General features: G+C 41.6%; 1 protein-coding gene and 1 pseudogene across 1 annotated transcript; one reads left to right on the top strand and one right to left on the bottom strand.

Annotated features, from left to right (window-relative positions):
- The first annotated feature begins 736 nt into the window (after positions 1–736).
- LOC110304202 (large ribosomal subunit protein eL30 pseudogene) lies at positions 737–1,203 on the top strand (annotated as a pseudogene).
- Positions 1,204–19,625: 18,422 nt separating this feature from the next.
- Positions 19,626–27,091, bottom strand: LOC115032323 (uncharacterized). The gene is made up of 2 exons (XM_029483232.2): positions 26,783–27,091; positions 19,626–21,329 (listed from the first exon to the last, which is right to left on the bottom strand). Exons 1-2 carry the CDS (start codon positions 27,089–27,091, stop codon positions 20,622–20,624), a joined length of 1,017 nt encoding a protein of 338 aa, XP_029339092.2. The 3' UTR covers positions 19,626–20,621.
- Positions 27,092–27,605: the final 514 nt, after the last annotated feature.

Raw genomic sequence — 27,605 nt, 5'->3', positions numbered from 1 at the left:
TCCTTCAATTTAAAATATTAAGGACCACCTTTTGAGATACTATGTCCTAAACACTGTTAGGGCAGATGTAATGATGTTCTTGTGTGAGCCAAGGAAAGAAAGTGACAGAGGAAGGAAGGGAAAGATGTGGGAAGGAGGAAATGTGACAAGATGTTCAGAGCTGGTGAGTGGGGAAGAACAGCACATATGAGATGTGTTATTCTTGCAACTGAACACATTCAGAATAGGAAAATGTGACCAGAAGAAAGTTCAGAAATACGCTAGGGTAAAGGGATAGGAATTTCTGGAGAGGTCACATTTTTATATTTTACATTATTCACTGGCACAAGGCTGAGTATTTATATTGTCTGAGCATTTTCAATGTGGCTGTCTTCATGGAACAGTCTGTTCTTAGTGTTTATTAAGAGATTCTCGAATGGTTAAATTTAGGATTATGCGTTTAACTCCAGTAACCTCCCAGTTGTAAAATTATAAGACTCTGAAACAACTTTTGAACTCTGATTTTAAAATAGTTCCCAATTTATTTATGAAACTGGTTTTGGAGTCATGCAGACATTTTATTTGGAATCTGTTTTAAAGGAAGGTTGTGCAGGAACAGACAGATGTTTGTTTCAACAATGGTACTAGTTGGCTTAGTTAGGGTTTTAATGATGTAAACAGACACTATGACCAAGACAAGTCTTCTAAGAAGAACAGTTAGCCTTTCTCGCTCCCCGGCCATCTTGGTGTTGGTTGTCCCGCACCTAAGGCAGGAAGATGGTGGCCGCAAAGAATACGAAAAAGTCTCTGGAGTCGATCAACTCTAGGCTCCAACTTGTTATGAAAAGTGGGAAGTACGTGCTGGGCTACAAACAGACTCTGAAGATGATCGGACAAGGCAAAGCGAAGTTGGTTATCCTTGCCAACAACTGTCCAGCTTTGAGGAAATCTGAAATAGAGTACTATGCCATGTTGGCTAAAACTGGGGTCCATCACTACAGTGGCAATAATATTGAACTGGACACAGCGTGTGGAAAATACTACAGAGTATGCACACTGGCTATCATTGACCCAGGTGATTCTGATATTATTAGAAGCATGCCAGAACAGACTGGTGAGAAGTACACAAGAAAGTTTTCCTTTAATAAAACTTTGCCAGAGCTCCTTTTGAAAAAAAAAAAAAAAACAAAGAAGAAGAAGAAGAAGAAGAAGAAGAACATTTAATTGGGACTGGCTTACAGGTTCAGAGGCTCAGTCCATTATCATTATGGAAGGAACATGGCAGCATCCAGGCAGACATAGTACCCTAGGAGCTGAGAGTTCTACACCTTTATCTGAAGGCTGCTAGCAAAATACTGGCTTCCAGGAAGCTAGGATGAGTGTCTGAAAGCCCACAGCCACAGTGACACACCTACTCTAACAGGGCCACACCTTTTAATAGTGCCACTCCCTGGGCCAAGCATATACAAACCATCAAATTTCAATCCCTGGCCCCCATAAACTTTTTCAAACACATGAGTCTATGGGGGTCATACCTAAACATAGCATAATGCAAAATATATTTAGCCCAACTTCCAAAGTCCCCATAATCTATAGCGGTTTCAACAATGTTAAAAATCCAAAGTTCAAAATCTTTTCTGAGATTCATCCAATCACTTAACTGTAATCCCTAAAGCAAGACAGGAAACCAGTTGGGCAAACTCCAAACTCTGCATCTCCATGGCTGAAGTCAAAGCAATCTTCACAGCTCCAACTCCTTTTTTATCTTTGTTGACTGCAACAAACTTTTTTCCTCTGGGCTGGTTCCACACCCTGTTAGTAGCTTTCCTCAGCAGATAGCCCACAGCTCTGGCATCTTGAACATCTTAGGGTCTCCATAGCAACTTCAATGTTACAGCTTCTTGTTTCAGTGTCTGGGATCCACACATGATCTTCTGGGTTTCTCCAAAGGGCTGGTGTCACTTCTCCAGCTCTGCTCTTTGTAGTACTCTAAGCTGAGGTTGATCCACTCCACTGCTGCTGCTGTTCTTGATAGTCACCCCACGATACTGGCATCTCTAATACACTGTCTTCCACTGTAACTAGGCTTCACTAATAGCCTCTCATAGGCTCTGTTCATGGTGCCAAGCCTCAAATCCTTTGCATGACCCCTGCAGTCCTGGGCTGTCAACTGCAACTGAAGCTGCACCTTCACCAATGGTCTTCCATGACCTCTCACTATGCCAAGCCTCAGCCACTCTTCATGACCCCTTCATATCTTCAAAACCAGTACCACATGGATGACTCTTACACATTGCCAAGTACAGCTGCAGCAGGAGGTACAACCTTGGTTATGTCTGGAACATGGCTTCTTTGTGCTCTCAGAAAATACTTCTCAAGAAATTACAACTCAGTGATACTAGTTCCTCTTTTTTTTGTTGTTGTTGTTGTTGTTTTGTTGTTTTTTTTGTTTTGTTTTCAAGACAGGGTTTCTGTGTGTAGCCCGGGGCTGTCCTGGAACTCACTCTGTAGACCAGGCTGGCCTCGAACTCAGAGATCTGCTTGCCTCTGACTCCCAAGTGCTGGGATTAAAGGCATGTGCCACCACTGCCAGACTACTAGTCTCTTTTTATTTATTTATTTATTTTAATTTTTTTATTAGGTATATACTTCATTTACATTTCCAGTGCTATCCCAAAAGACCCCCATACCCCCCCACTCCCCTCACTACCACCCACTCCCACTTCTTGGCCCTGGTGTTCCCCTATACTGAGGCATATAAAATTTGCATGACCAATGGGCCTCTCTTTCTACTGATGGCCAACTAGGCCATCTTCTGATACATATGCAGCTAGAGACACGAGCTCCAGGGGGTAATGGTTAGTTCATATGGTTGTTCCAACTATAGGGTTGCAGATCCCTTTAGCTCCTTGGGTACTTTCTCTAGCTCCTCCATTGGAGGTCCTATGATCCATCCAATAGCTGACTGTGAGCATCTACTTCTGTGTTTGCTAGGCCCCAGCATAGTCTCACAAGAGACAGCTATATAAGGGTCCTTTCAGAAAATCTTGCTAGTTTATACAATGGTGTCAGCGTTTGGAGGCAGATTATGGGATGGATCCCTGAGTATGGCAGTCTCTAGATGGTCCATCCTTTCATCTCAGCTCCAAACTTTTTCCCTGTAACTCCTTCCATGGGTGTTTTGTACCCAATTCTAAGAAGGGGCAAAGTGTCGATCGACACTTTGGTCTTCGTTCTTCTTGAGTTGCATCTGTTTCACAAATTGTATCTTATATCTTGGGTAATCTAAGTATCTGGGCTAATATCCACTTATTAGTGAGTACATATCATGTGAGTTCTTTTGTGATTGGGTTACCTCACTCAGGATGATGCCCTCCAGGTCCATCCATTTGCCTAGGAATTGCATACATTCATTCTTTTTCATAGCTGAGTAGTACTCCATTGTGTAAATGTACCACATTTTCTGTATCCATTCGCCTGTTGAAGGGCATCGGGGTTCTTTTCAGATTCTGGCTATTATAAATAAGGCTACTATGAACATAGTAGAGCATTTATCCTTCTTACCGGTAGGAACATCTTCTGGATATATGCCCAGGAGAGGTATTGCAGGATCCTCCGGTAGTACTATGTCCAATTTTCTGAGGAACCTCCAGACTGATTTTCAGAGAGGTTGTAAAATCTTGCAATCCCACCAACAATGGAAGAGTGTTCCTCTTTCTCCACATCCTCCCCAACATCTGCTGTCACCTGAATTTTTGATCTTAGCCATTCTGATTGGTGTGAGGTGGAATCTCAGGGTTGTTTTGATTTGCATTTCCCTGATGATTAAGGATGTTGAACATTTTTTCAGGTGCTTCTCAGCGATTCGGTATTCCTCAGGTGAGAATTCTTTGTTTAGCTCTGCACCCCACTTTGTAATGGGGTTATTTGATTTTCTGGAGTCCACCTTCTTGAGTTCTTTATATATATTGGATATTAGTCCCTTATCTGATTTAGGATAGGTAAAGATCCTTTCCCAATCTGTTAGTGGCCTTTTTGTCTTATTGACGGTATCTTTTGCCTTACAGAAGCTTTGCAATTTCATGAGGTCCCATTTGTCAATTCTCGATCTTACAGCACAATCCACTGCTGTTCTATTCAGGAATTTTCCCCCTGTGCCCATATCTTCAAGGCTTTTCCCCATTTTCTCCTCTATAAGTTCCACTGTCTCTGGTTTTATGTGGAGTTCCTTGATCCACTTAGATTTGTCCATAGCACAAGGAGATAGGAATGGATCAATTCGCATTCTTCTACATGTTAACTGCCAGTTGTGCCAGCACCATTTGTTGAAAATGCTGTCTTTTTTCCACTGGATGGTTTTAGCTCCCTTGTCAAAGATCAAGTGACCATAGGTGTGTGGGTTGATTTCTGGGTCTTCAATTCTATTCCATTGGTCTACGTGTCTGTTGCTATACCAGTACCATGCAGGTTTTATCACAATTGCTCTGTAGTACAGCTTTAGGTCAGGCATGGTGATTCCACCAGAGGTTCTTTTATCCTTGAGAAGAGTTTTTGCTATCCTAGGTTTTTTTGTTATTCCAGATGAATTTGCAGATTGCCCTTTCTAATTCCTTGAAGAATTGAGTTGGAATTTTGATGGGGGTTGCTTTGAATCTGTAGATTGCTTTGGCAAAATAGCCATTTTTACTATATAGATCCTGCCAAATCATGAGCATGGGAGATCTTTCCATCTTCTGAGATCTTCTTTAATTTCTTTCTTCAGAGACTTGAAGTTCTTATCATACTGATCTTTCACTTCCTTAATTAGAGTCACGCCAAGGTATTTCATATTATTTGTGACTACTAAAAAGGGTGTTGTTTCCCTAATTTCTTTCTCAGCCTGTTTATCCTTTGTGTAGAGAAAGGCCATTGACTTGTTTGAGTTAATTTTATATCCAGCTACTTCATTTAAGCTGTTTATCAGGTTTAGGAGTTCTCTGGTGGAATTTTTAGGGGTCACTTATATATACAATCATATGATCTGAAAAAAGTGATATTTTGACTTCTTCCTTTCCAATTTGTATCCCATTGATCTCCTTTTGTTGTCGAATTGCTCTTGCTAGGACTTCAAGTACAATGTTGAATAGGTAGGGAGAAAGTGGGCAGCCTTGTCTATTCCCTGATTTTAGTGGGAATGCTTCCAGCTTCTCGATATTTACTTTGACGTTGGCTACTTGTTTGCTGTAGATTGCTTTTATCATGTTTAATTATGGGCCTTGAATTCCTGATCTTTCCAAGACTTTTATCATGAGTGGGTGTTGGATTGTGTCAAATGCTTTCTCAGCGTCTAACGAGATGATCATGTGGTTTTTGTCTTTGATTTTGTTTATATACCATATTACGTTGATGGATCTCCGTATATTAAACCATCCCTGCATCCCTGGAATGAAACCTACTTGGTCAGGATGGATGATTGTTTTGATATGTTCTTGAATTCGGTTAGCGAGAATTTTATTGAGGATTTTTGCATCAATATTCATAAGGGAAATTGGTTTGAACTTCTCTATCTTTGTTGGGTCTTTCTCTGGTTTAGGTATCAGAGTAATTGTGGGTTCATAGAATGAATTGGGTAGAGTACCTTCTGCTTCTATTTTGTGGAATAGTTTGTGAAGAACTGGAATTAGATCTTCTTTGAAGGTCTGATAGAACTCTGCACTAAACCCATTTGATCCTGGGCTGTTTTGTTTTGGAGACTATTAATGACTGCTTCTATTTCTTTAGGAGATATGGGACTGTTTAGATCATTAAACAGATCCTGATTTAACTTTAGTACCTTATATCTGTCTAGAAATTCGTCCATTTCATCCAGGTTTTTCAGTTTTGTTGAGTATAGTCTGTTGTAGAAGGATCTGATGGTGCTTTGGATTTCTTCAGGATCTGTTGTTATGTCTCCCTTTTCATTTCTGATTTTGTTAATTAGGATGCTGTCCCTGTACCCTCTAGTGAGTCTGGCTAAGGGTTTATCTATCTTGTTGATTTTCTCAAAGAACCAGCTCTTCATTTGGTTGATTCTTTGAATAGTTCTTCTTGTTTCCACTTGGTTGATTTCGCCCCTGAGTTTGATTATTTCCTGCCCTCTACTCCTCTTGGGTGAATTTGGTTCCTTTTGTTCTAGAGCTTTTAGGTGTGTTGTCAAGCTAATTGTGTGTGCTCTCTCTAGTTTCTTTTTGGAGACACCCCGAGCTATGTGTTTTCCTCTTAGAAATGCTTTCATTGTGTCCCATAAGTTTGGGTATGTTGTGGCTTAATTTTCATTAAACTCTAAAAAGTCTTTAATTTCTTTCTTTATTCCTTCCTTGAAAATGGTATCATTGAGAAGAGTGTTGTTCTGTTTCCACATGAATGTTGGCTTTCTATTATATATTTTGTTATTGAAGATCAGCCTTAGTCCATGGTGATCTGATAGGATGCATGGGACAATTTCAATATTTTTTTATCTGTTGAGACCTGTTTTGTGACCAATTATATGGCCAATTTTGGAGAAGGTTCCAAAGGTTCTGAGAAGATGATCCTTTTGTTTTAGGATAAACTGTTCTGTAGATATATGTTAAGTCCATTTTTTTCATAACTTCTGTTAGTTTCACTGTGTCCCTGTTTAGTTTCTGTTTCCACGATCTGTCCATTGATGAAAGTGGTGTTTTGAAGTCTCCTACTATTATCGTGTGAAGTGCAATGTGTGCTTTGAGCTTTACTAAAGTGTCTTTAATGAATGTGGCTGCCCTTGCATTTGGAGCATAGATATTCAGAATTGAGAGTTCCTCTTGGAGGATTTTACCTTTGATGAGTATGAAGTGTCCCTCCTTGTCTTTTTTGATAACTTTCTGTTGGGAGTCGATTTTATTTGATATTATTTTATTTATTTGATGGCTACTCCAGCTTGTTTCCTCAGACCATTTGCTTGCAAATTTGTTTTCCAGCCTTTCACTCTGAGGTAGTGTCTGTCTTTTTCCCTGTGATGGGTTTCCTGTAAGCAGCAAAATGTTGGGTCCTGTTTGTGTAGCCAGTCTTTAGTCTATGTCTTTTTATTGGGGAATTGATTCCATTGATATTAAGGAAAAGTAATTGTTGCTTCCTATTATTTTTGTTGTTAGAGTTGGCATTCTGTTCTTGTGCCTGTCTTCTTTTCGGTTTGTTGAAGGATTACTTTCTTGCTTTTTCTAGGTCGTGGTTTCCGTCCTTGTATTGGTTTTTTTCTGTTATTATCCTTTGAAGGGCTGGATTTGTGGAAAGATAATGTGTGAATTTGGTTTTGTCGTCAATACTTTGGTTTCTCCATCTATGGTAATTGAGAGTTTGGCTGGGTATAGTAGCCTGGGTTGGCATTTGTGTTCTCTTAGTGTCTGTATAACATCTCTCCAGGATCTTCTGGCTTTCATAGTCTCTGGTGAAAAGTTTGGTGTAATTCTGATAGGCCTGCCTTTATATGTTCCTTGACCTTTTTCCCTTACTGCTTTTAATATTCTATCTTTATTTAGTGCATTTGTTGTTCTGATTATTATGTGTCAGGAGGAATTTCTTTTCTGGTCCAGTCTATTTGGAGTTCTATAGGCTTCTTGTATGTTCATGGGCATCTCTTTCTTTAGATTTGGGAAGTTTTCTTCTATAATTTTGTTGAAGATATTTGCTGGTCCTTTAAGTTGAAATTTTTCATTCTCATCTTCCTATTTTCCGTAGGTTTGGTCTTCTCATTTTGTCCTGGATTTCCTGGATGTTTTGAGTTGTAATCTTTTTGCATTTTGCATTTTCTTTGATTATTGTGCCGATGTTCTCTATGGAATATTCTGCACCTGAGATTCTCTCTTTCATCTCCTGTATTCTGTTGCTGATGCTCGCATATATGGTTCCAGATTTCTTTCCAAGGTTTTCTATCTCCAGCGTTGCCTCACTTTGGGTTTTCTTTATTGTGTCTACTTCCATTTTTAGTTCTAGTATGGTTTTGTTCATTTCCATCACCTGTTTGGATTTTTTTTCCTGTTTTTCTTTAAGGACTTCTACCTGTTTGGTTGTGTTTTCCTGTTTGTTTGTTTTTTTTAAGGTCTTCTACCTGTTTAGCAGTGTTCTCCTGTATTTCTTTAAGTGAGTTATTAAAGTCCTTCTTGATGTCCTCTACCATCATCATGAGATATGCTTTTAAATCTGGGTCTAGCTTTTCAGTTTTGTTGGGGTGCCTGGGACTGGGCAAGGTAGGAGTGTTGATTTCTGATGATGGTGAGTGGTCTTGGTTTCTGTTAGTAAGATTCTTAGGTTTGCCTTTTGCCATCTGGTAATCTCTGGAGTTAGTTGTTATAGTTGACTCTGGTTAGAGCTTATTCCTCTTGTGATTCTATCAGCAGACCTGGGAGACTAGCTCTCTCCTCTAACTTTCAGTGGTCAGAGCACTCTCTGCAGGCAAGCTCTCCTTTTCCAGGGAAGGTGCACAGATATCTGGCGTTCAGACCTCCCTCCTGGCAGAAGATGAAGGCCCAAAACAGGACCTGTCCCAGAAGCTGTGTTACTTTGGCCTGTCACAGAAGCTGTTAACTTCTGTAGTCCACACTTTCACCTGCACAGACTAGTCTCGGAGGGATCCGGGAACCAAGATGGCTCCCCCAGGTGCTCTGGTAAAGCCCTCGCGGGTAGGGCGGACACCTCTCCTCTGGCAGGGAAGGTGCCCGGATGTCCTGAGCCCAAAACAGGGTCTGTCTCAGAAGCTGTCCTCTAGGGACCTTGGGGGTGTCTACTGACTCTGTGCTCAGGTGACCCAGTGGTGATGCCGACCAGAAGGGACTTGTGACCCTGGTCAGGCCGGGTTTCCTGCTTCCCTAATGCTGTCCCAGGTCCCGCGTGATTGGAATGGAACAGAAGTTGTGTTCCACTCACCAGTGGTCCTAAGATAGTGTGGAGAGTCCTCTAGGGGACCTTGAGGGTGTCCACCGACTCCGTGCCCAAGGTGACCCGGTGCTGGTGCCGGCTGGAAGGGACTTGTGACCCTCTAATAGTCTCTTCTTAATCATCACTAATTTCTTAGCTATAGCTAACCAGCATCAATTTTCCTTCTATTTTTCATTCTAATCCCAGAGCCACATGGCCAAAGCTGCTAAGTTCTGCTGCTTGCAGGAGCTGGAACATGGCTTTTACATTATCACTAGTTTTCTGTTTCCCAACTCCTTCACTGCCTAAACTTGGCTGTCCTGGATCTTGCTCTGTAGATTGACTTGAACTCAGAGATCTCCATGCCTGTGTCCTGGGATTAAAGGTGTCTACCTCCACACTTGAACTTAAACTTTTCTTTACCTGGAACTTGCTCTGTCCCAGGCTGGCCCTGAATTCAGAGATCTGCTTGGATTTATCTCCTGGTATTAAAGGTGTGTGGCACCATGCCTGGGTCTAAACTTAGCTGGGTTGGATTTTGCCCCAAAGTCCCACTCCCTTAATCGGTTTTCTCCTAGAACTTGGGATTTAGATCCATTCTACTTCCTGGTGTTTGTTTAATACTTAAACTATAAATTTTATATTTTTATTTCACAGCTTGCTTCTTTTCATTAAAATACTCTTTATAAAAGTGAAGTTTAGTAACCAGATGACAGAATTTATTCCAGGCTATTTTGAGACTTTCTTTGTCAATATAATTAATATAAATATTTTTACCTTAGCCTCAGGTAGACTCTTCAGACAAGGGCAGAAAGCAGCCACATTCTTCACCAAAATACCACAAAAAACCTCTTGGGCTGTTTCTAAACAGTTCAAATCACTCTCAGCAACAAAGTCATCCATTTTCCTAGTAGGATAGCCCATTAAGCCCCATTTAAAATATTCCATGCCTTTTCAAATCCAAAGTCCCTAAATCCACATTTGTCCAAACAAAAGCATAGTCAGGACTATCACAGCAATACCCAAGTCCTTAATATCAACTTCTATGTTAGGGTTTCACTGAAGGTCGTCCAGGCACAGACGGATGTGTGTTTCAACAATGGTACTAGTTGTCTTAGTTAGGGTTTTACTGATGCAAACAGACACTATGACCAAGGCAACTCTTATAAGGACAGCATTTAATTAGGGCTGGCTTACAGGTTCAGAGGCTCAGTCCATTATTATCCAGGCAGCATCCAGACAGGCATGATATAGGAGGAGCTGAGAGTTCTACACCTTCATCTGAAGGTTGCTAGCAGAATACTGTCTTCCAAGAAACTAGGATAAGTATCTTAAAACCCACACCCACAGTGACGCACCTACTCCAACAAGGCCACACCTTCTAATAGTGCCACTCACTGGGCTGCGCTTATATAAACCATCACACCAGTGCTGGGCCTTAATTGGGGTACTAGTGCTGTGATAAAACACCTGGGTAAGATAGGATTTATTTGGCTTATGTATCCCAAGTCAGTGTCTGTTGCAGGAAATATTAAAAAAACAAAAACAAATTGGGACGTTCCTGCACTTGTGCCTCTGCCCCAGGGGTCTGGCTGGTTATACACTGGCAGGCAATGGCCAAATTGTTGATTCTGACTCAGAACTCCACAATCTCTCTACCCTGCTCACTAGGCTTCAACTGGTGGGTCACTACCATGCCAACCCTGTACTTCAAGTCCCCCACAGCCTTTGTGGTGCACATCTGGCAAACCCACGCTTTGCCTTTCTCTCTTGAACCCATGATGAGCCACTGCACAAAGGAAAACACAACACAAACTTAGTTCAGAAACAAGGGTAACTCAATCTCTGGTTGCAACAACTAAAACCTAATCTTGTAAGCCTTATTAAAATCTGATTCCTCTGGTGGCGAATCCCTGCAGATCCTCCATGATACCAGGAAACTCTAGCAGCTACATCTTACTCATATGCTGTCCCCATTCCAAAGGGCCTAGCTCTCTCCTGCTTCCTCTCTTCCTCTGTCCAACACAGAAGTCCTGCCTACTTACCCAGTGATTGGCTCCATTATTCATTAGGGGATTGGTTCACAAGAAGCAACCTGAGTACATGACTCATTCCTCATTCCAGAAACCCCTCCTGGGAGAGCCGAATTAACATAAAAATACAAGCAGCACAGAGCCATCCACAACAAAGATATTTTCCATTGAGGGAAACCAGGGCAAGAATCTGGAGGCTCGTTCTGATTTGCAAGTCAAGGAGGGTTCTCTTACTGGTTTACTCCTCATAACTTGCTTCATAACTTATTATAGAACCCCAAACCAACAGCCCACAATAGGCTGTGCTCTCCTCTATGTTGGGATTCAGGAATCACCACTCAAACCAAACAACAACTGATCTCAGTTAAGCAAGGTTATTTTATTGAACACATACCATAATGAAGATTCAGGACTGCAAAAATGACTGCACTCAGTGTAGGCTTTTTATTGGAAAAACCAGGTTCAAAAGTTTAAACAACAAGGAGTGGAGCAGTTGGCTTGCTAGGCAAAGTATTATCAGCTAACCTTTAGGATGATTGGTCCTAAGTAAGGTACCTGGGCAGGTGGTGGAGTGTAGTGAACAGGGGAATTTCAGAACATTGAGAGAACAGAGCATAAGTATCATAATCCTAACTTTTTGGCATAATAGTAGCATTCTTAGGTGTCAAACAAAAACAAAAAACAAAACAAACTCATATATAGGTGCAGGAAGGGCTGCCCAGTAGTCAGCTTTGACTCAAGCCATCTTAGATATTCATATTGACCTTTGATTTGATGGGTCCTATCTAAAGCTTTGTGGAATTCCTTAAGATTAGCAAACCTCATACAGGACATTGAGAACATACAGAACAAAACAGGATATGTAGTCAGCATATGTGGGCCAGGTCACTTCTCTGTGTCAATGACTGGCAGGCATGTTACAGCAACAATATGAAATAGCTGGCAGGCATGAACAAAACAGCTACAGCTATTCTGGTGGGTCAGACAATAACATCCCATCAATCACTAAGAAAATACCTGATAGGATTGCAGCAGGACGCAATTTGTAAATCATGGTTCCCTCTCATTTCAGATGACTCTAGCTTATGTCAAGTTGACATACTAGCTAGCACAAAATCTCACTTTGGTGTTTAAGATTCTGTTGAGTTATGAGCAACCTAATAAAATCGTTGTCTATGCTAAATAAATGCTCTGAATAAACTGAGATTGGAACATGTGATCTGACTATTTATATGCCATTTTCAAAAAAGCAAATTACCAGGCTGGAGAGACAGGTTAGTGGTTAAGAGCACTGTCTCTTCTTCCTGAGGTCCTGAGTTCAATTCTCAGCAACCACATTATGGCTTACAACCATCTGTCATAGGATCTAATACCCTCCTCTGGTGTGTCTGAGGAGAACCACACACACTCATTAACAAAAAATAAATCTAAAAAAAAAAAAAAAATCCAGTGACATTTTTCAAAACAATCAAGTCTATCTCAAAAAATTAAAAGTCGCCATCGGTGATGGCTATTTTTGGTTCTCAACTTGACTACACCTGGAATTAACTAAACCTTAATGATTGGGCACACCTGTGAGGGATTTTTTTTCTTTAAAACATTTGAAGTGGGAAGACCAACAACTCCTCCTCCTCCTCCTCCTCTCCCCTCCTCCTCCTCCCCCTCCTCCTCCTCCCCCCCTCCTCCTCCCCCTCCTCCTCCTCCTCCTCCTCCCCCCCCTCCTCCTCCTCCTCCTCCTCCTCCCCCTCCTTCTATTTGGTGGTTTGGCTTGCTTTTTCAAAACATGGTTCTCTGTTCTGGAACTCTCTCAGTAGACCACACTGGTGTTAACTCACAGAGACCCACCTGCTTCTGCTTTCTGGTAGAAGGGAACTTTGGCCTGACATTCCAGCCATTTGGTAATGATACAGGGTGATGTACTCTCTTTTGGAACTGCTTTTCACCCGAAATTAGCACATTTGGGAGCCTGCAAAGGCTGGAATTCCAGTCAATGGCTGGCAGGGGGCAGGGTACATCTGGTTTGACATCTAGGTTTTGTTGGCACCTGAGGCTAGTGAAGGCCAAGTAGTTTTGCAGTCTTGTAATGCTGGTCCAAAGTGGGGGCTGAAGCTGGTAGGAATTCTATCAGAACCATCTAGTTTATATCAGCTCCCTTTCTTTCTTTCTTTCTTTCTCTCTCTCTCTCTTTCTTTCTTTCTCTCTTTCTTTTTCCTTTCTCTTTCTTAAGTCCAGGGCTGCTTGATTCCAAAAGACGACCCAAAACTGGTATGTTTGGAGCAGTTTCTAGTCTTCAGTTGATTGGAAATTTGCTAAAACAGATATAGACTTGGAACAGAAGATAAAGTTAAGTGGCTTAGGAGAAAAATTGTATTTTGAGTATAGACTTGAAACTTCTAGGCCAGTGGCCCTGTTGGGAAGAAGTCTCAGGACTGGTGGGGGGAAAGAGAGCGATGACTCTCAGGAATGGACAGTAGGTAGGGAAGCTTAACTGGCATATGACTTGTGACAAGTGGATCCAAGTTCAGAGAAGTTCAGAGAAACTTATGTACTGAGAATTTTAGTTCCTGTTTAAAAACAGAAATATAAGAATAAGCCGGGCAGTGGTGGTACATACCTTTAATCCCAGCACTCGGGAAGCAGAGGCAGGCAGATTTCTGAGTTCAAGGCCAGCCTGGTTTAGAGAGTGAGTTCCAGGACAGTCAGAACTACACAGAAAACCCTGCCCTGAAAAAAAAAAAAAAGGTATGTTTTCATTTTAATCCCAGGTGTGGGAAATAGGGCTGTTTTTAGATTAGTCAGGCAGTGGACTATGATTTTCCTCTTGCTCTAGGAGAGGTGTAATTTTGCCAGTTACAGATAGTTTCTGTGATTGTGTGATGTCTGGAATTCTGGGAACTTTTCAAATGGTATGTAAATGCTAGTGTCCAGAGAGGTGGAGTGGGTTGTTGGTTGTTTGCATCCCTGGTGGTTTGTTGAGTAGTCATACACAAAGAAACCACAAGAAGAAATTAGATATCCTGATAGCAAAGAAAAAACTGAACTCAAGGCGTCCAGTGCCCCTAATCAACAGGAAGTATTCTAACAATAAAGACTTTCCCTTTCCCCTCTATCTTTTTTCTCTCCTATTTAGTGTTAGGGGTTGAAAAGATGGAAGAAAATGGATGGAGAAGGGTGGAAGAAAGAAGAGCCAACAAAGTAGCCAAAGTCTGGAATACAATATAGTTTTTTTAATTTACAAAATGAGATAGAAATTTTAGATATATTAGCAATGACCATTATTTGTAATCTATTTTGAAATCCTCATTGTAGAAAAAGCAATTAACACATGTCTACAAACAGCACAGTAGATTCACACCTTTGAGCCGTAGCAAAATATGGGTTTTGGTTAAAAGGAAATAGGTTTTTTTTTTTTTTAGCACAATGAAAAGTACACTTAAGTTTATATTTAGAAAATAACCAAAGAAAAATTTAAATTTACCAGGACTAAATTAATAGACTATCAGAACTGTGTTGATTAATATGTTCAAAGTTGGAACATTTGAAGTCTTAAAATACTAGCATAGCAAAAGGGAAAGATCTAAAATATTTTTAATTTTATATATCATAAATTATTTTTTCAGACTTTTATAACTTACCTTAAACCATTTTCTCAGAGCTTTAAAAATTATTTAAGTTTTTATGTCCATTGGCCTTTATAACTGATATACATGTGGTAAATTACTGTTTTTAGATCTTTATAACTTTCATACACACCAAATCATTTTTCTATATCCTTATAACTTGCATTTATATGCCCTAAATCATGTCCCTAAACTCTCATAATCTTTAATCCTTTATTGTCATCCAGTCATTTACTGGATAGGTAGTTAATTACTGACAGCAGTCATTAGAAATCAAGTTGTTGTTGTTGTTGTTGTTTTTTAAATAGAAATTTACATTGAAACTTGTTTTGTGAGTTTATCTCTTTTAGTGTGGAGTTTGCCAGGTTCTTTGGTTTTGTTTTGCTTTGTATTTGTTTGTTTTGTTTTTAAAGCAGGAGCCCCAGTAGCTTTGGAAAAAGCAAGGCCTGCTTTTTACAAATGTATTGGCAGTTTCAGATTTGGTACAAAGTTGGGTGTTTGCTTATGTTAAGCTGATAAAGCTTCAATTGGTCATCAACAGCTTTAGAAATCTGAAAAGGATAAATTTGAGCAGGAAATATAATACAGATGGCCTCTGTATCAATTAAAATGATAGTTTCATACCTAGACAGTCACCCTAGGCTCCTCTATGGTGAGTTTGATGGTTTCAATATTTTAGTTGGGGCAGAATCCCTAGGGTAGGATCAGTCTTCAAACATCACACAGGACAGCATTACATCTTTGGCTAACACATAGGGCAGTACTGGCCTTCTGATGCCACACCCAGAAGATCTGCGAGACTTTCCTATATAGGATGAACTTGAGAGGCTGGCCTACTTCAGCAAGGCAAAGAGAGCCAGTCGTCCAGCGCCCTGCTTGTGTAAGAGGCAAAGTTCATCTGTAAGCTCCACCTACCCAAAGGCCAGGTAACTTCATGGACTGCTGGGAATTGTTGTTCTTGGAAAATAACAGCGTCACATAGGAAATATTGTAGCCCTATGGTTTTGTCCTTAAAAAGCCGCTACAGCACATGTCTCATCACCACTCGCTGGGAGTCATGGAGAATAGACCTGTCCAGAGTCCATCCTGGTCAGTGATTAATTAAGCTTGCTTCAAATTTGGTTCAAAATGTGGGAATTTTTTTCTCTTGAGAATCTCAGGAGGAACATTTGGAGCACCCACCATAGGGAGGTAAGAAAGACCATTTCAACGCAAATTCTGAAGCCGGTCTCTTCTCTTTGGCACTGGGGACTCCACCATTACCATACTGAACAGCCATGCTCTAAAAAGGTGATAGCAAGCATTTTTTTTTATAAAGACCTTCTTTTGGAAGTCATTGTAAGCTTTCTAAGACATTTTTCTGCCTACTTTCTGGATTCTGGTTATGGCGTATCCAGATCTGGGAATGGGGAGGATCTGACAAGGTCTATGCACCCTGTTCAGGACAAAGAGAATTGTCTGTAGGGAGTTGGTCTGGTACTGCTATGTATTGAAATGCTAATACTGCCCCCCACCCCCACCCCCAGATCTGCTTGTCCCCTGATGAGAAGATCCTCAAGTACACATGTGATGCTATGTAACCTTGGCCAGTAAAAGGCTAAAGCCTTTGATTGAGCAGTAAATAGAGGTGGGCAGATTTTCAGTTACCTGGCTGGGAGTTGCAGGTACAAAGAGGAAAGAAAGGAGGGAGGACAAAACAGGGAGGAAACAGCCACGAGAGAAGATGAAGCATGAGCACACGGTTAGGAGAAACAGTAAGTAACAAGGAGCATATGACTGGGATGTAGCTTCAAAACCTGCCCAATCTAGGCTTGGGTTTTTGTTGTTGTTGTTGTTGTTGTTTTGTTTTTCAAGACAGGGTTTCTCTGTGTAGCCCTGGCTGTCCTGGAACTCACTTAATAGACCAGGCTGGCCTCGAACTCAGAAATCTACCTGTCTCTGCCTCCCAAGTGCTGGGATTAAAGGTGTGTGCCACCACGCCCGGCTTTTTTTTTTTTTTAAGATTTATTTATTTATTTCATGTATCTGAATACACTGTTGTTCACTCTTCAGACACATTGGATCCTATTACAGATGGTTGTGAGCCACCATGTGGTTGCCAGGAATTGAGCTCAGGACCTCCGGAAGAGCAGTCAGTGCTCTTAACCTCTGAGTCATCTCTCCAGCCTCCAATCTAGGCTTACAGCTTGTAAGTAGAATACCTGGATTGTGTGTCTTTTATCCTGGGGAGCAAACTTCTTAAATTTTTTTTTACAGGAGAGAGCCTACTGGTTATTTTTGGTTAATTGGAGTTCATCCAGAGCCGCCAGCTGTGACTCATTGGCCAATATTAGTCCTTGAGGGTAAATGGAGCGGAGACAATGGATAGGGGCGGTTTAGAAACCCTGTGAGTACATATGGTAATGATGACACACTGGGACCAGCTGTGGGGAGACAGATCCAGTTTCCTCGAGGTGACTCAAGGGTTTTATAATTTTGTGGGAGGGTGTGTGTGTGGGGGTGGGGGGTAGGAGTATGGATAGGCAAAGGTAATTGGGTGTAAGGTACCAAGATGTCTCATTAGCATGGAGAAGCATTTCAGGTGCTAACAGGTTCCTATCAGGAGAAAGGAAGCTGAACCTGTAATCTAACCATAGCTATGTGCCATTCCACAGGTAGAGGTGTGTGTGTGTGTGTGTGTGTGTGTGTGTGTGTGTGTGTGTGTGTGTGGTGTTTGAACACCCTAGACAAGGTCAGAGATTAAGGAGCCATGATGGTAAAGGGACTTGTACCAAGTCCAGAGGGCTATCCAGACAATGGTAGGTTTGACCTTAATTATCAGGGCAACAAGAGCTTTTCTTTTCTGACCTGCTTTGAGCCCCAGAGGACCCCATGGTGCCTGTCAACAGGATTCCAATGCCTAAGTTACACAACAGAGCTCGGGGAATTCCTGACACTGGGAGCCAAGCCTAGGGTTTAGAAGGACTCAGAATGGATCTCAGAACCAAGAACTCAGAGAGCCCCAGCCTCTGGTTGGTTTTACAAGAAAGCTATAAAAATTTTTCTCTTGATCAGACTGGTGGACTAGTAAAGCAGAGGGCTGCAGTTGTTAAATGTTGCTGTCTCATATTTTCTGTTGTTTGGTTCTATGTTTTCCATTCTAGTTTTTACTCTGTTTCTTATTGCTTTACCTGTTTTTCTGGCTTGGGGTATCTGGATATATGAACGACAAGACTGATAAGCCGCTGTCTGCATTGCTTTGCCATTGATTTGCTACTGTTCTTCGAGAGGTTATGGGACTCAGTGACAGTATGTGTTGAGCATAGAATTCAAGGCTTGAGGCCAGTGGGAAGCTTTGAAAAACCTAGGGCCCTGCTACAGCACCATTGTGACTGTGGAGAACTGGACCTCCCCTTCCTGAATTGCAACATTGCAGAAGGTATGGACCATTTTTTCAGTCTGTTTTGGATATATGAATGTGGCCACTGCATGTTTGTTTCTGCCTGTTATATATATTTTTTTTTCTTAAAAGTTTCTTTTGCAGTATCAGAGCATAACCATAATTTTAGAAAGCAAAACCGATTTTTAACTGTGTAAACAATCCAGTCTCTCTAAAATCAATACCAAGTGCATTATTTTCATGTTACAGAGTTTGGCTGCCAGTTCTTATATATGAATGCATGATGGTGCAGCTTTTAAAGCTCATTAAAGGAACATTGTTTCAAATCCTATCTTCTATTAGTCTGGCTTCTAAGACAAGAATTACATAAAATATTATCCCAATTTAGAGATACATTTAGGGACCTGTTTCCCTGGGTTGGTCATGCCACGTGTTGTTGTCCAGAAAGACTCCAACCCTGAGTTACCAGTTCTAAGCCAACTTTCTGTTACCACTGTTACAAAGTTTTAACCATACCCAATAACTTGTAAGTCAGTGACATATTTATACATTTAAGACCAGTCAGGAACAAACATGAAGTGGCTACACACATTTACTTATTTAGACTACACAGACAAAATTTTCTTACCTTTTTCTATCAGTAATATCAAGGGAGGAGCACCTTGTCACCAGCTGAACCCAATAATCACAGTCACAGAGATTTTTGTAGGAGAAACAGCCATCAGCTTCCTGACCAAAGAAGCTGAGAAGCTGCTGGTCCCTTTAAGAGCAGCTTTTACAATAGACTCCTAGCTACAGGTGCAGGTCAACTTAACCAGTTTTTGTTGTGCCAATTCAGAGTGTCTTTTTTTTTTAACAACACGCACACAAAATCCTTGAAATGAGTTAAAAACTAGATCAAGGGGTGAACAACCAGCAGATAAAGTTTTAACCATTTTTTTTTCTTTTGAATATGAAACACAGAGCAACAGTCAAGCAATGAAACAAAACCACAGGCTTAAACTGACAGACATGGACAGAGTGATGCACTAAGGACAGACAATAGACCAAGAGGAAGAGAACTAGATGTCCCACCAAAGGGACCCAGAACCAGAACTAGGCATTACCCGTCTGGGAACCAGAGAGGAAGCGGGATGTCTCCTGACCTCCTCCTAACCCTAGGAGAGCTCTGGAACAGCTTACGTTCATTTTTCTTCTCTTTCACCAAACCATCCCCAGACACCGGTGAGGATTGCTTTTCTGAAACCCATTCTCCCTCTCATGTCAAGGGTCTAAACTATCTCTAACCAGGGTCTAAAGACTAAAGGCATCTATGAGAACTATTTTCGCTTCCCTAGATTTTAGCATACCTCTAACCACATATACAAAAAGCATTCTACCATTACCCTGTCCCATTTTTACAGGGTTTACTCACTGCTGGCCCAACTTTTCCTTTGCACTCACTTTCTTTCCCTGCAATGTTCTTCACTGTACCCCTTATACTCCAGCCCCAACATGGAAGGCACCATCTGACCAAGCCAGCTCAGTCAGTAAACAGTGAGGGATGGAGGATTAAAGAAAGAGAGAGAGAGAGAGAGATAATTAGACAACATCATCTCAAGACCCAGCAAGTGCTAAGGCTGATTTTTTTTTTCAGTCTGCTTTATGCTATTCTAGGTACATGCAAAGAGTAGGGTCAGTTCTAGGTCAAAAGCAAAATAGTCAAGGAAAAACCAAGGCATAAACAAAGGTCCAATGATTACTATATTCAGGGACTTACCAAAATGATCAAGACACAAAGAATATATTCTTTAGCTGTAGTAATTTTTAGCCATGCCCTAGTCCAATGTAAATATTCTTGCCAAATTCCTGAAGAGGCCTCAAGAGCTCTCTACACTTTCTCTTCAGCTGGATCAGCTCGCCAGATGTTTGGCCCATTCCCTAGCCTTTGCCTATCTTTTCAGCTTTCCTGGGCACTGACAATGATATACTAGAAATAGTTACAGAAGGGAACACATCATTCCTTGTCCCCTGACAAACTGAAATGCTAGGTCAGAAGGAAAAGACTCTACAGGACATGCCTCATCACCACTTGCTGGGAGTCCCAGAGAGTAGACCTAACCAGAGTCCATCCTGGTCAGTAATTAATGCTTGCTTCAAATTTGGCTCAAAGTCATGGAACTGGTTTTTCTCTTGTGAATCTCAGGATTAATACTTGTCCACATTTTGTGCAAGGTCCTGGTAGTACTTGAGACATAGGGCCAGTTCCTTTCCCAGTGGTTAGCATTTCCACAGTTGGATACGATCTTGGGGATGCTGCTAAGTTCTGCCATTTGTTTATTTAAAGCTTTGTTTATTAAACCTTTTAAATGCTATATTCCTCCGATCTCTGAGGTGTTTGAGGGCCATTATTTACTTGTTTTTAGTTGACAACATATACAGAAGTCTATATAAAGGTAGATATAAATTGGCCTCTTCTACCAAGCGTTGTTTCTGCAAATGAATTGTATTTGTACTTAGCATGAGTACAACCATAGTTCTGAACACATTAAAGAATTTGATTATTTGTAATGTGACTGGTGTGCACATCTTAAGTTATCTTTCAAAGTTTACAAGTTAGCAGTTTTTACAAGATTCAAATTTTATAGTTTTATCCTTGTTAAATTCTAGGCTTCAAAATTTGAATGGAAGATGTTTGTTTGTTTGTATAATGTGATGTTAATATTTTTCAACTGTTCATATTCAACAGGCAGAATAATCCTCTTCCGGGTCAAAATCTGGATTATCACTTGAAGGACGTGTCCAGAAGATGTTAGCACTGATCATTTTTACTGTATCAGAATACGCTAATTCAACAATTACACCACGATTAGTTGAAACATACTCAACCAGTTCATTCAGTGTTGCTCTTTTAATTTCTTTGCTCTTCAAGTCTGAAACAGAGTCCATGAAATCAAACAGTAGACAGCATTGTTGTAGCTTCTGGCAGAAAAGCTCTTGCTGTTCATTTGAAGTGGTATCTTTGAGCTGGGGCAGAGGGGTGCAGCTCAGCCTGGCTGCCCTGGCTGTGGAACTGCGACAAGCCTTGAGAGCGCTTCTGCCTCTACGACTTGCGCACCGATCAGGTGAAGCCGTCCACGTTCTCCGAGGCTGACCGAGATGGCCGCGCAGGCAACTGGTGCGAATGGCGACGGCGACTTCTCGGCGACCCGGGCGCTCGGCCCCTCCCGCAGCGGCTGGCCCGGGCAATCGGCGGGGGACGGGCACGGCGGGTCTGCGCCCCTGCACCCCGGGCCCAGGCCGCGCCACCCTCACGCTCCGCGAGCTGCTCCTCACCGGGCAGCGCCTCGCGGCCGTGTCCCCGCGCCAGGCAGCGGCCTCCCGGGGCTGGCGGAGGGGAGGGTGGGGGAGGGCGGTGGCGTGCGGGCCGCATAAACTGCTGACGCCCGACTACGAGGACGGACAGAGGTGAGCCCGAATTGGACCGCTGGAGCGAGCCTCGCGGCCCCTTAGCGCGCGGAGTCTGGACAGGTCTTCAGCGACTGCCGCCCGCGCTGTCCGCCAGCCAGGAGCCTCCTCCCGGGGCGCTTCCATCTCCGGTCTGTGCGAGCCACTGCTCAGCGCTCGTTCTCCTGTCAGTGATGGCCCCTCCTCGCCCGGGGCGGCCACCCGCACCCAGATCCTTGGAGCGTCGCCCTTGCTCAGCCTCCGGTGCCCACAGAGCACACCGGGGGAGCAACTTGAGAGGGTGGCTGGTACGGGTGAGGGGGGGGGGGGGGGGACTCGGTGCGCATGCCACAGTTCTTAAAGATACAATATAAAGGTCCAGTCCTCTTAAAAGCTGCTACTACAAACTGTTAGGGATGATAAAAACACAAGTTACAAGCTTTTAGGGATGGTTAAGGAATGTAGCTGTCCAGTGGCCATGGAAAACTGGGTCTGATTAGCCTTCTCAGGGCTGGGGGAAGAGCACAATTACCCTTTTTTTATTTTTTGAAAGATGAGTGGAAAGGGGGCACAAGATTTACTTGTACTCTATGATCCCACCTAGGAAATATGGAGGCTAGGCGGCCGTGACTGCTTAGGTCTGGGTCTATATTACACCTTCTTACCGGTCTAGTAGAACAAGTGAAGCTTGTTGATGTTTGTTTGGCACTTGTCTCTGTCTTAGGTCGACAGGAGCTCAAGAATGCCAGTTGGCCATCTCTGATCACCAGCCTTCAAAAGCACACATTTTTCCCATTCAGACCAAAGCCATAAAGGGCATATGAATATGCGCTCAGTGCATTTCTTCATAGGTATGAGTAACTGCCATGGTGAATAACTGAGCTTGCTGAAGGTGATACTGTGTAAAGGCAACCAATCTGCTTAAGATAAAAAAGTCAAAGGTTAAAAGCAACAAGATTAAAGTTGTCTGCAGAAATGTCCCAGGTATTCAATTCAGCTGCTAGTTATCAAAGATCAGACACAAAGTCTGGCCACCAGGTGTATGGGAGGTGACTTTGAGAATTGATAGAAATCACTTACTTCTCTGGTAAGAGTGGAGAAGTTTTGTTTTTTAAAAAGCCAATTTTTCAGAGTGTAATACACACGCTAAACAATTCCTTGTCTCATTGGGTTATAAAAAATATTCCAGTTTTGTGTTCGATACCAAATTCTATACAAAAGGATGTAAAGTTGTTTCCAGTATCAGCTGGCCTATTATCTGTCTTAACGACTTTAGGTAATCCCATAGCATTAAAGGCTTGTAAACAATGATCAATTACATTTCTAGAGGCTTCTCCAGTATATGGAGAAGCAAAAAAGAATCCAGAACAATTGTCAATACAGACATGTGTATATTTCAATTTCCCAAATTCTGCATAATGACTTACATCCATTTGCCAAATATGATTGGGCATAAGCCCCTAAATGAGGAACTGGAGATAATGTAAGGCAGTTAGGGCATTGTTTTTCAATCATTCAAGCCTGCTTCTTAGTGATCTTATGTCAGAGCCTTAAGGTGTGACTAGAAAGATGAAATTTATTATGATCACGTCTAGCCAATGCAACAGGATCTGAATCTAAGTCATCTCCTGTTAAAGCTCTGTCAATGCCATCGTTGCCTGCAGCTAAAGGTCCAGGATGACCAGAATGAGCTCGGATATGACTGATATAAAACTGATTTGGTGGGGTGGTGTGTGGTAAGACTGGTATTTTGTAGTTGAGAAAACAGAGATCCTGCTGGTGTATTGAAATTAAATGTACCACAAGTTTCCAACAGAGGAACAGACTGGGCCACATATAGACTAGCAGTAAAAAAGATTAAAAGTATCATTTACAGCTTTAAAAACATTCAGTACCACTGTCAGTTCTGCTAGCTGAGCAGAGAGCCCAGGAGTCTCTATGACTACCTGTTGATTATAAGATATCCAGCTCATCCTTTAGAGGAGTCGTCAGTAAAAATCAAAAACCCATTATGCAGAAGCTGTAAAGATGTCACATTAGAAAATATAACCTTATGTACATTTAAAATTTTATCAACCTATTTGAGGGTAATGATTATCTATAGTTCTTTAGATCCTATTTGAGCAAGGAACCAATCCATACCATGCAGCTTCAGCCAAGTATTTTGATCTACATTAAAAGGATGTATAATGATGTCTGCTTCTTTGCCAAAATAAATCAGTGCATGCATCCTTCCAAGTATAGTCATATGGGCTACTGCCTCATAATATGGCAGGATATTACATTTAGGAGATATCCTTGAATGTATCCACACAAGAGGAGCCTTTTGCCACAAAAATCCTGTAGGTGTATGAGTCATATTAGAAATCAACAGACGTAAAGGCAAAGAATAATCTATATAAGTAACAAATGGTTTCTCAATAGTTCTTTCTGCTTGTTACAAGGCCAGCTATCCTTCTGAAGTTAAAGATCTAGGGGAGGTAGGATCAGGACTCCCTTTAATAATATCAGGGTTTCAATTCTCCTGTAGTAAGCATTAAATAGTGGCAAAGCCGATTGATAATTACCTAACAGTTTTTGAAAATCATTTAAAGTTTTTAAACAGTCCCTGCAGATGATTATCTTCTGGGGATAAACAGCTTGATCTGTAAGTTTAAAGCTTTAATAATTATAAGGATCCTGGGTTTATACCTTTTCTGATGCTATTTGTAGTCCTTTATCAGCTAATGCCTGTTGTAAACCTCTATAACATAAAAGCAAGTCCTGAGGATCTTTTCCTCCTAACAGGATATCATCTGTGTAATGTATAATGTATATCATTGGCCATTGCTGAATGGCTTATAGGCTTATAGGCTGAATGGCTTGTGCCACAAACTTTTGGTATAAGGTAGGACTATTAACCATGACCTGAGGAAGAATTGCCCATTGATATCTTTTCATGGGTTCCTTAAAATTAATAGAAGGAACACTGAAAGCAAATCTTTCACAATCCTGGGGATGCAAAGGAATCGTAAAGAAACAATCTTCAAACCTACTGCTATTTTATAATATCCTTTAGGAATGGCTACCAGAGATGGAAGTCCAGGTTGTATAGCTCCCATAGGTACCATGGTTTCATTGACCTTTCTTAGATCTTGTAGCAATCTCCATTTACCAGATTTTTTCTTGATAACAAATATTGGAATATTCCATGGTGATTGAGATTGTCTTAGATGCCCTGCCTCTAGTTGCTCCTGCACAAGCAAAGAGGCACCTTCTATTTTTTCATTAGATAAGGCCACTGATCAACCCACACAGGAATATTATTAAGCCATTGAATTTTATCAGCATGGGATACAGGCAAGATAGTGGCCATTATGGAAAAATACCCCAAAACTCTAGTGTTAGAGTGGGGCTTAGATCTTCCAATTGTCTTAATGCCTTGTCCTTCCTTTCCTAGCCCTTGACCAGGCAAAAATCCTTGACATAGCATCTGCTTAGTTACTGCCTCATTAGGACTACACATTATAAGACCCATCTGTGACAAGAGATCTCTTTCCCAGAGAGTAATAGGCAAATTTGGCCTGACATAAGGTTGAATTTGTCCTGAATTGCCCTCCTCATCTCTCCAGGCTAGAAGTTTAGAACTTTGTCTTGGGTTATTGGCATAACCAATCCCTTGAAGGTGGATGAGCATATAAGATAAAGGCCAATCTTGTCCTCTAAAAATTGTTACACCAGCCCCAGTATCTAATAACCCTTCAAAGCTTTTTCCTTCAATTATTAATTTAAGGTTAGGTCTCTTACTAGTAATAGATTGAACCCAGTACACATCAGAGGAACCAAAGCCACTCTGTTCTTTCTCACTCTGAACAAATATGGAAGGTAGTAGATACAAGGGAACTAAGGTAAGTTGAGTGGTTCTTTTGTTAGCAGGTACAGTTATAATGTTATGAGAGAAAGTAGCCATAATTTTAATTTCGCCCTCATAATCATCTATAACACCTGGAAAATCTGTAGTCTTTTTATAATAATGCTGCTTCAGCCTAAAAGAAATTCTCAGGTCCAAAAACTCCTGTAGGCGGGGTTTGAACTCCTATTTTCTGGGGTCAATATTGCATGAGTGGTGGAACTAAGGTCCAATCCTGTACTTCCTGTGGTTGTCTGGTAAGTTCAGACATGGATTTCTCTGTCTTGGCAGCAGCTTCGTGGCCCCATAAGCTGCTTGCTGTGGATGTCTTGAGGCCTGAGGCTAGCCCCTCTGCTCATTTCCCGACACGGGAATATCTGTTTTAGATCTACATTCCCTGGCCCAATGATTAGCCTTCTTGTATTGAGGACAAATTTCTGGGGCATGGTCTGATTGTCCACTCATGCCTCTGTTCCTGGGACAATCTTTTTTTTTTTTTTTTTTTTTTTTTAAACATACTGTATTCTCTTGTTTCTGTGAAAGCATTGTTTGCACAGTGGTCCCTTGTAAGGCAGCAGCTATAGCCAGACCCTGATTGTATGAGGGTCCAATTTCTGCACAAAGATGAATATATCCAGATAACTCTGTCTAGTGCTTTGTATGGCCAAATAGCTGCACAGTACACTACAATAGCATCCTCATAAGCCAATTGTGTAGCAAAAGGAATTCCTGCTTGAGGGTCTCTAAAAATTCTACTAGCTGCTTTTAAAAGCCTATCACCAAATTCCTGAAACAGTTCATCAGGAGCTTGTTTGATACCAGATAGATTTCCACTGAGATCCCCTTTAGTCAGTAATTGATTCCAAGCGTGGCAGGCAACCATTGTAATTTGTGAGTATACTCCTACAGGTAGTCCAATATGATTAGCATTGCCTTCATATTGACACTCTCCTAGAAGCATGCTAATATCCCAATCTGTGTTACCTGCCTGAGCACTCAATGTGGCAGTTCTCTATTTTTTTTTTAAAGATTTATTTATTTATTATATGTAAGTACACTGTAGCTGTCTTCAGACACTCCAGAAGAGGGCGCCAGATCTTGTTACGGATGGTTGTGAGCCACCATGTGGTTGCTGGGATTTGAACTCTGGACCTTTGGAAGAGCAGTTGGGTGCTCTTACCCACTGAGCCATCTCACCAGCCCCGTGGCAGTTCTCTTAATAGCTTCATACCATTTACAACTCCAAAAGTGAGTAATCTCATCCTGACAAAGTAGCCTTACAAAGAGTCTTCCAATCTTGGAGGGTTAAATTTATCTCTGTCACAGTGTCGAACAAAGCTTGTATAAAGGGAGCTGTAGGTCCACACTGTGCCACAGATATTTTTAATTCTTTTATCATCCTTGAACTCCAAAGTCTGCTATTGTCTGACTGCTGGTCAATTATCTCAACTACAGGGAAAACTAGCATGTCAGATGTATCCTGCCCTTTCCCTAGAGCTTGATTCACTGATCTTTCTAGTATTGATTATTGTATCTCCAAATCCCTGCTCTTTCCTGCACTTGATACCTTTGTTAGATCCTGTAGCTCATTAGTCAATTTCTGCAGCTTAATTTCCAACTCTAGTTTATGTACTTGCATATCCATCTGCAGCATCTCCTTCAGTAAAGGCCCTAGGTGGAGCAGAAGGTGTGCAAGGAAGCCAATCCCATCATAATATTTGGCAGCCTCTTTTTCTAAATGAGCTTCTCCCTCCGAAGCTAGCTCATCATTAGTGTCTCTGTACTTTTCTAATTTAGGGTCAAGAGAGCCTTTTTTCTGGGAAAGCCTTCTCTGACAGGCATTCTTCCTGAAGTTCTCCAAGCTCTCCCTGGGCATTAACTAATGCCTGTGAGGTTTCTTCATCAATAGCATCTATTATAAGTGCCCAGAGGCAGAGGGTGATAGAATCTGCCTGGGTGGTTCTCAGAGCTTCTCCAATTTTTTCCCCAGGTTTTCTTATCCAAAGTTCTTTCTTCTTGAAGCAATGGGAAGCATGAATCTATCTGATCTAAACGTTTTCTAACAGTTGTTCTTCAAACCCTCCCCCCTCACCTGAAGCAGCTCTTGGAGGCTGCTGAAAAATGCCTGTTTAGAATTCTCCAGTCCACATTGCACCGTTACCTCCTAAGTGGCATCAGCATTGGATTGATGCTGTCCCAACTTAGCCTGTATCCTTTTGCACCTACAACAACAGTCTGCAAAAGATGAAATGCATGGCTAGTGCTAACATTGATGCTGTTTGTTGCTTACTGTGCAGGATACCATAAATTCTTCCGTTTTCTGTGGAGCTTCACCAAGACAGTGTTCCTCAGTTGTCCCCCCCCCTTTCAAGCCCCTCATTTGGGAGCTA

This window comes from Mus caroli, unplaced genomic scaffold (genome assembly GCF_978045245.1).
Source record: "Mus caroli unplaced genomic scaffold, Mus_caroli_1 scaffold_13, whole genome shotgun sequence".
NCBI lineage: Eukaryota > Metazoa > Chordata > Mammalia > Rodentia > Muridae > Mus > Mus caroli.
This window is presented reverse-complemented; position numbering and strand designations above follow the sequence as displayed.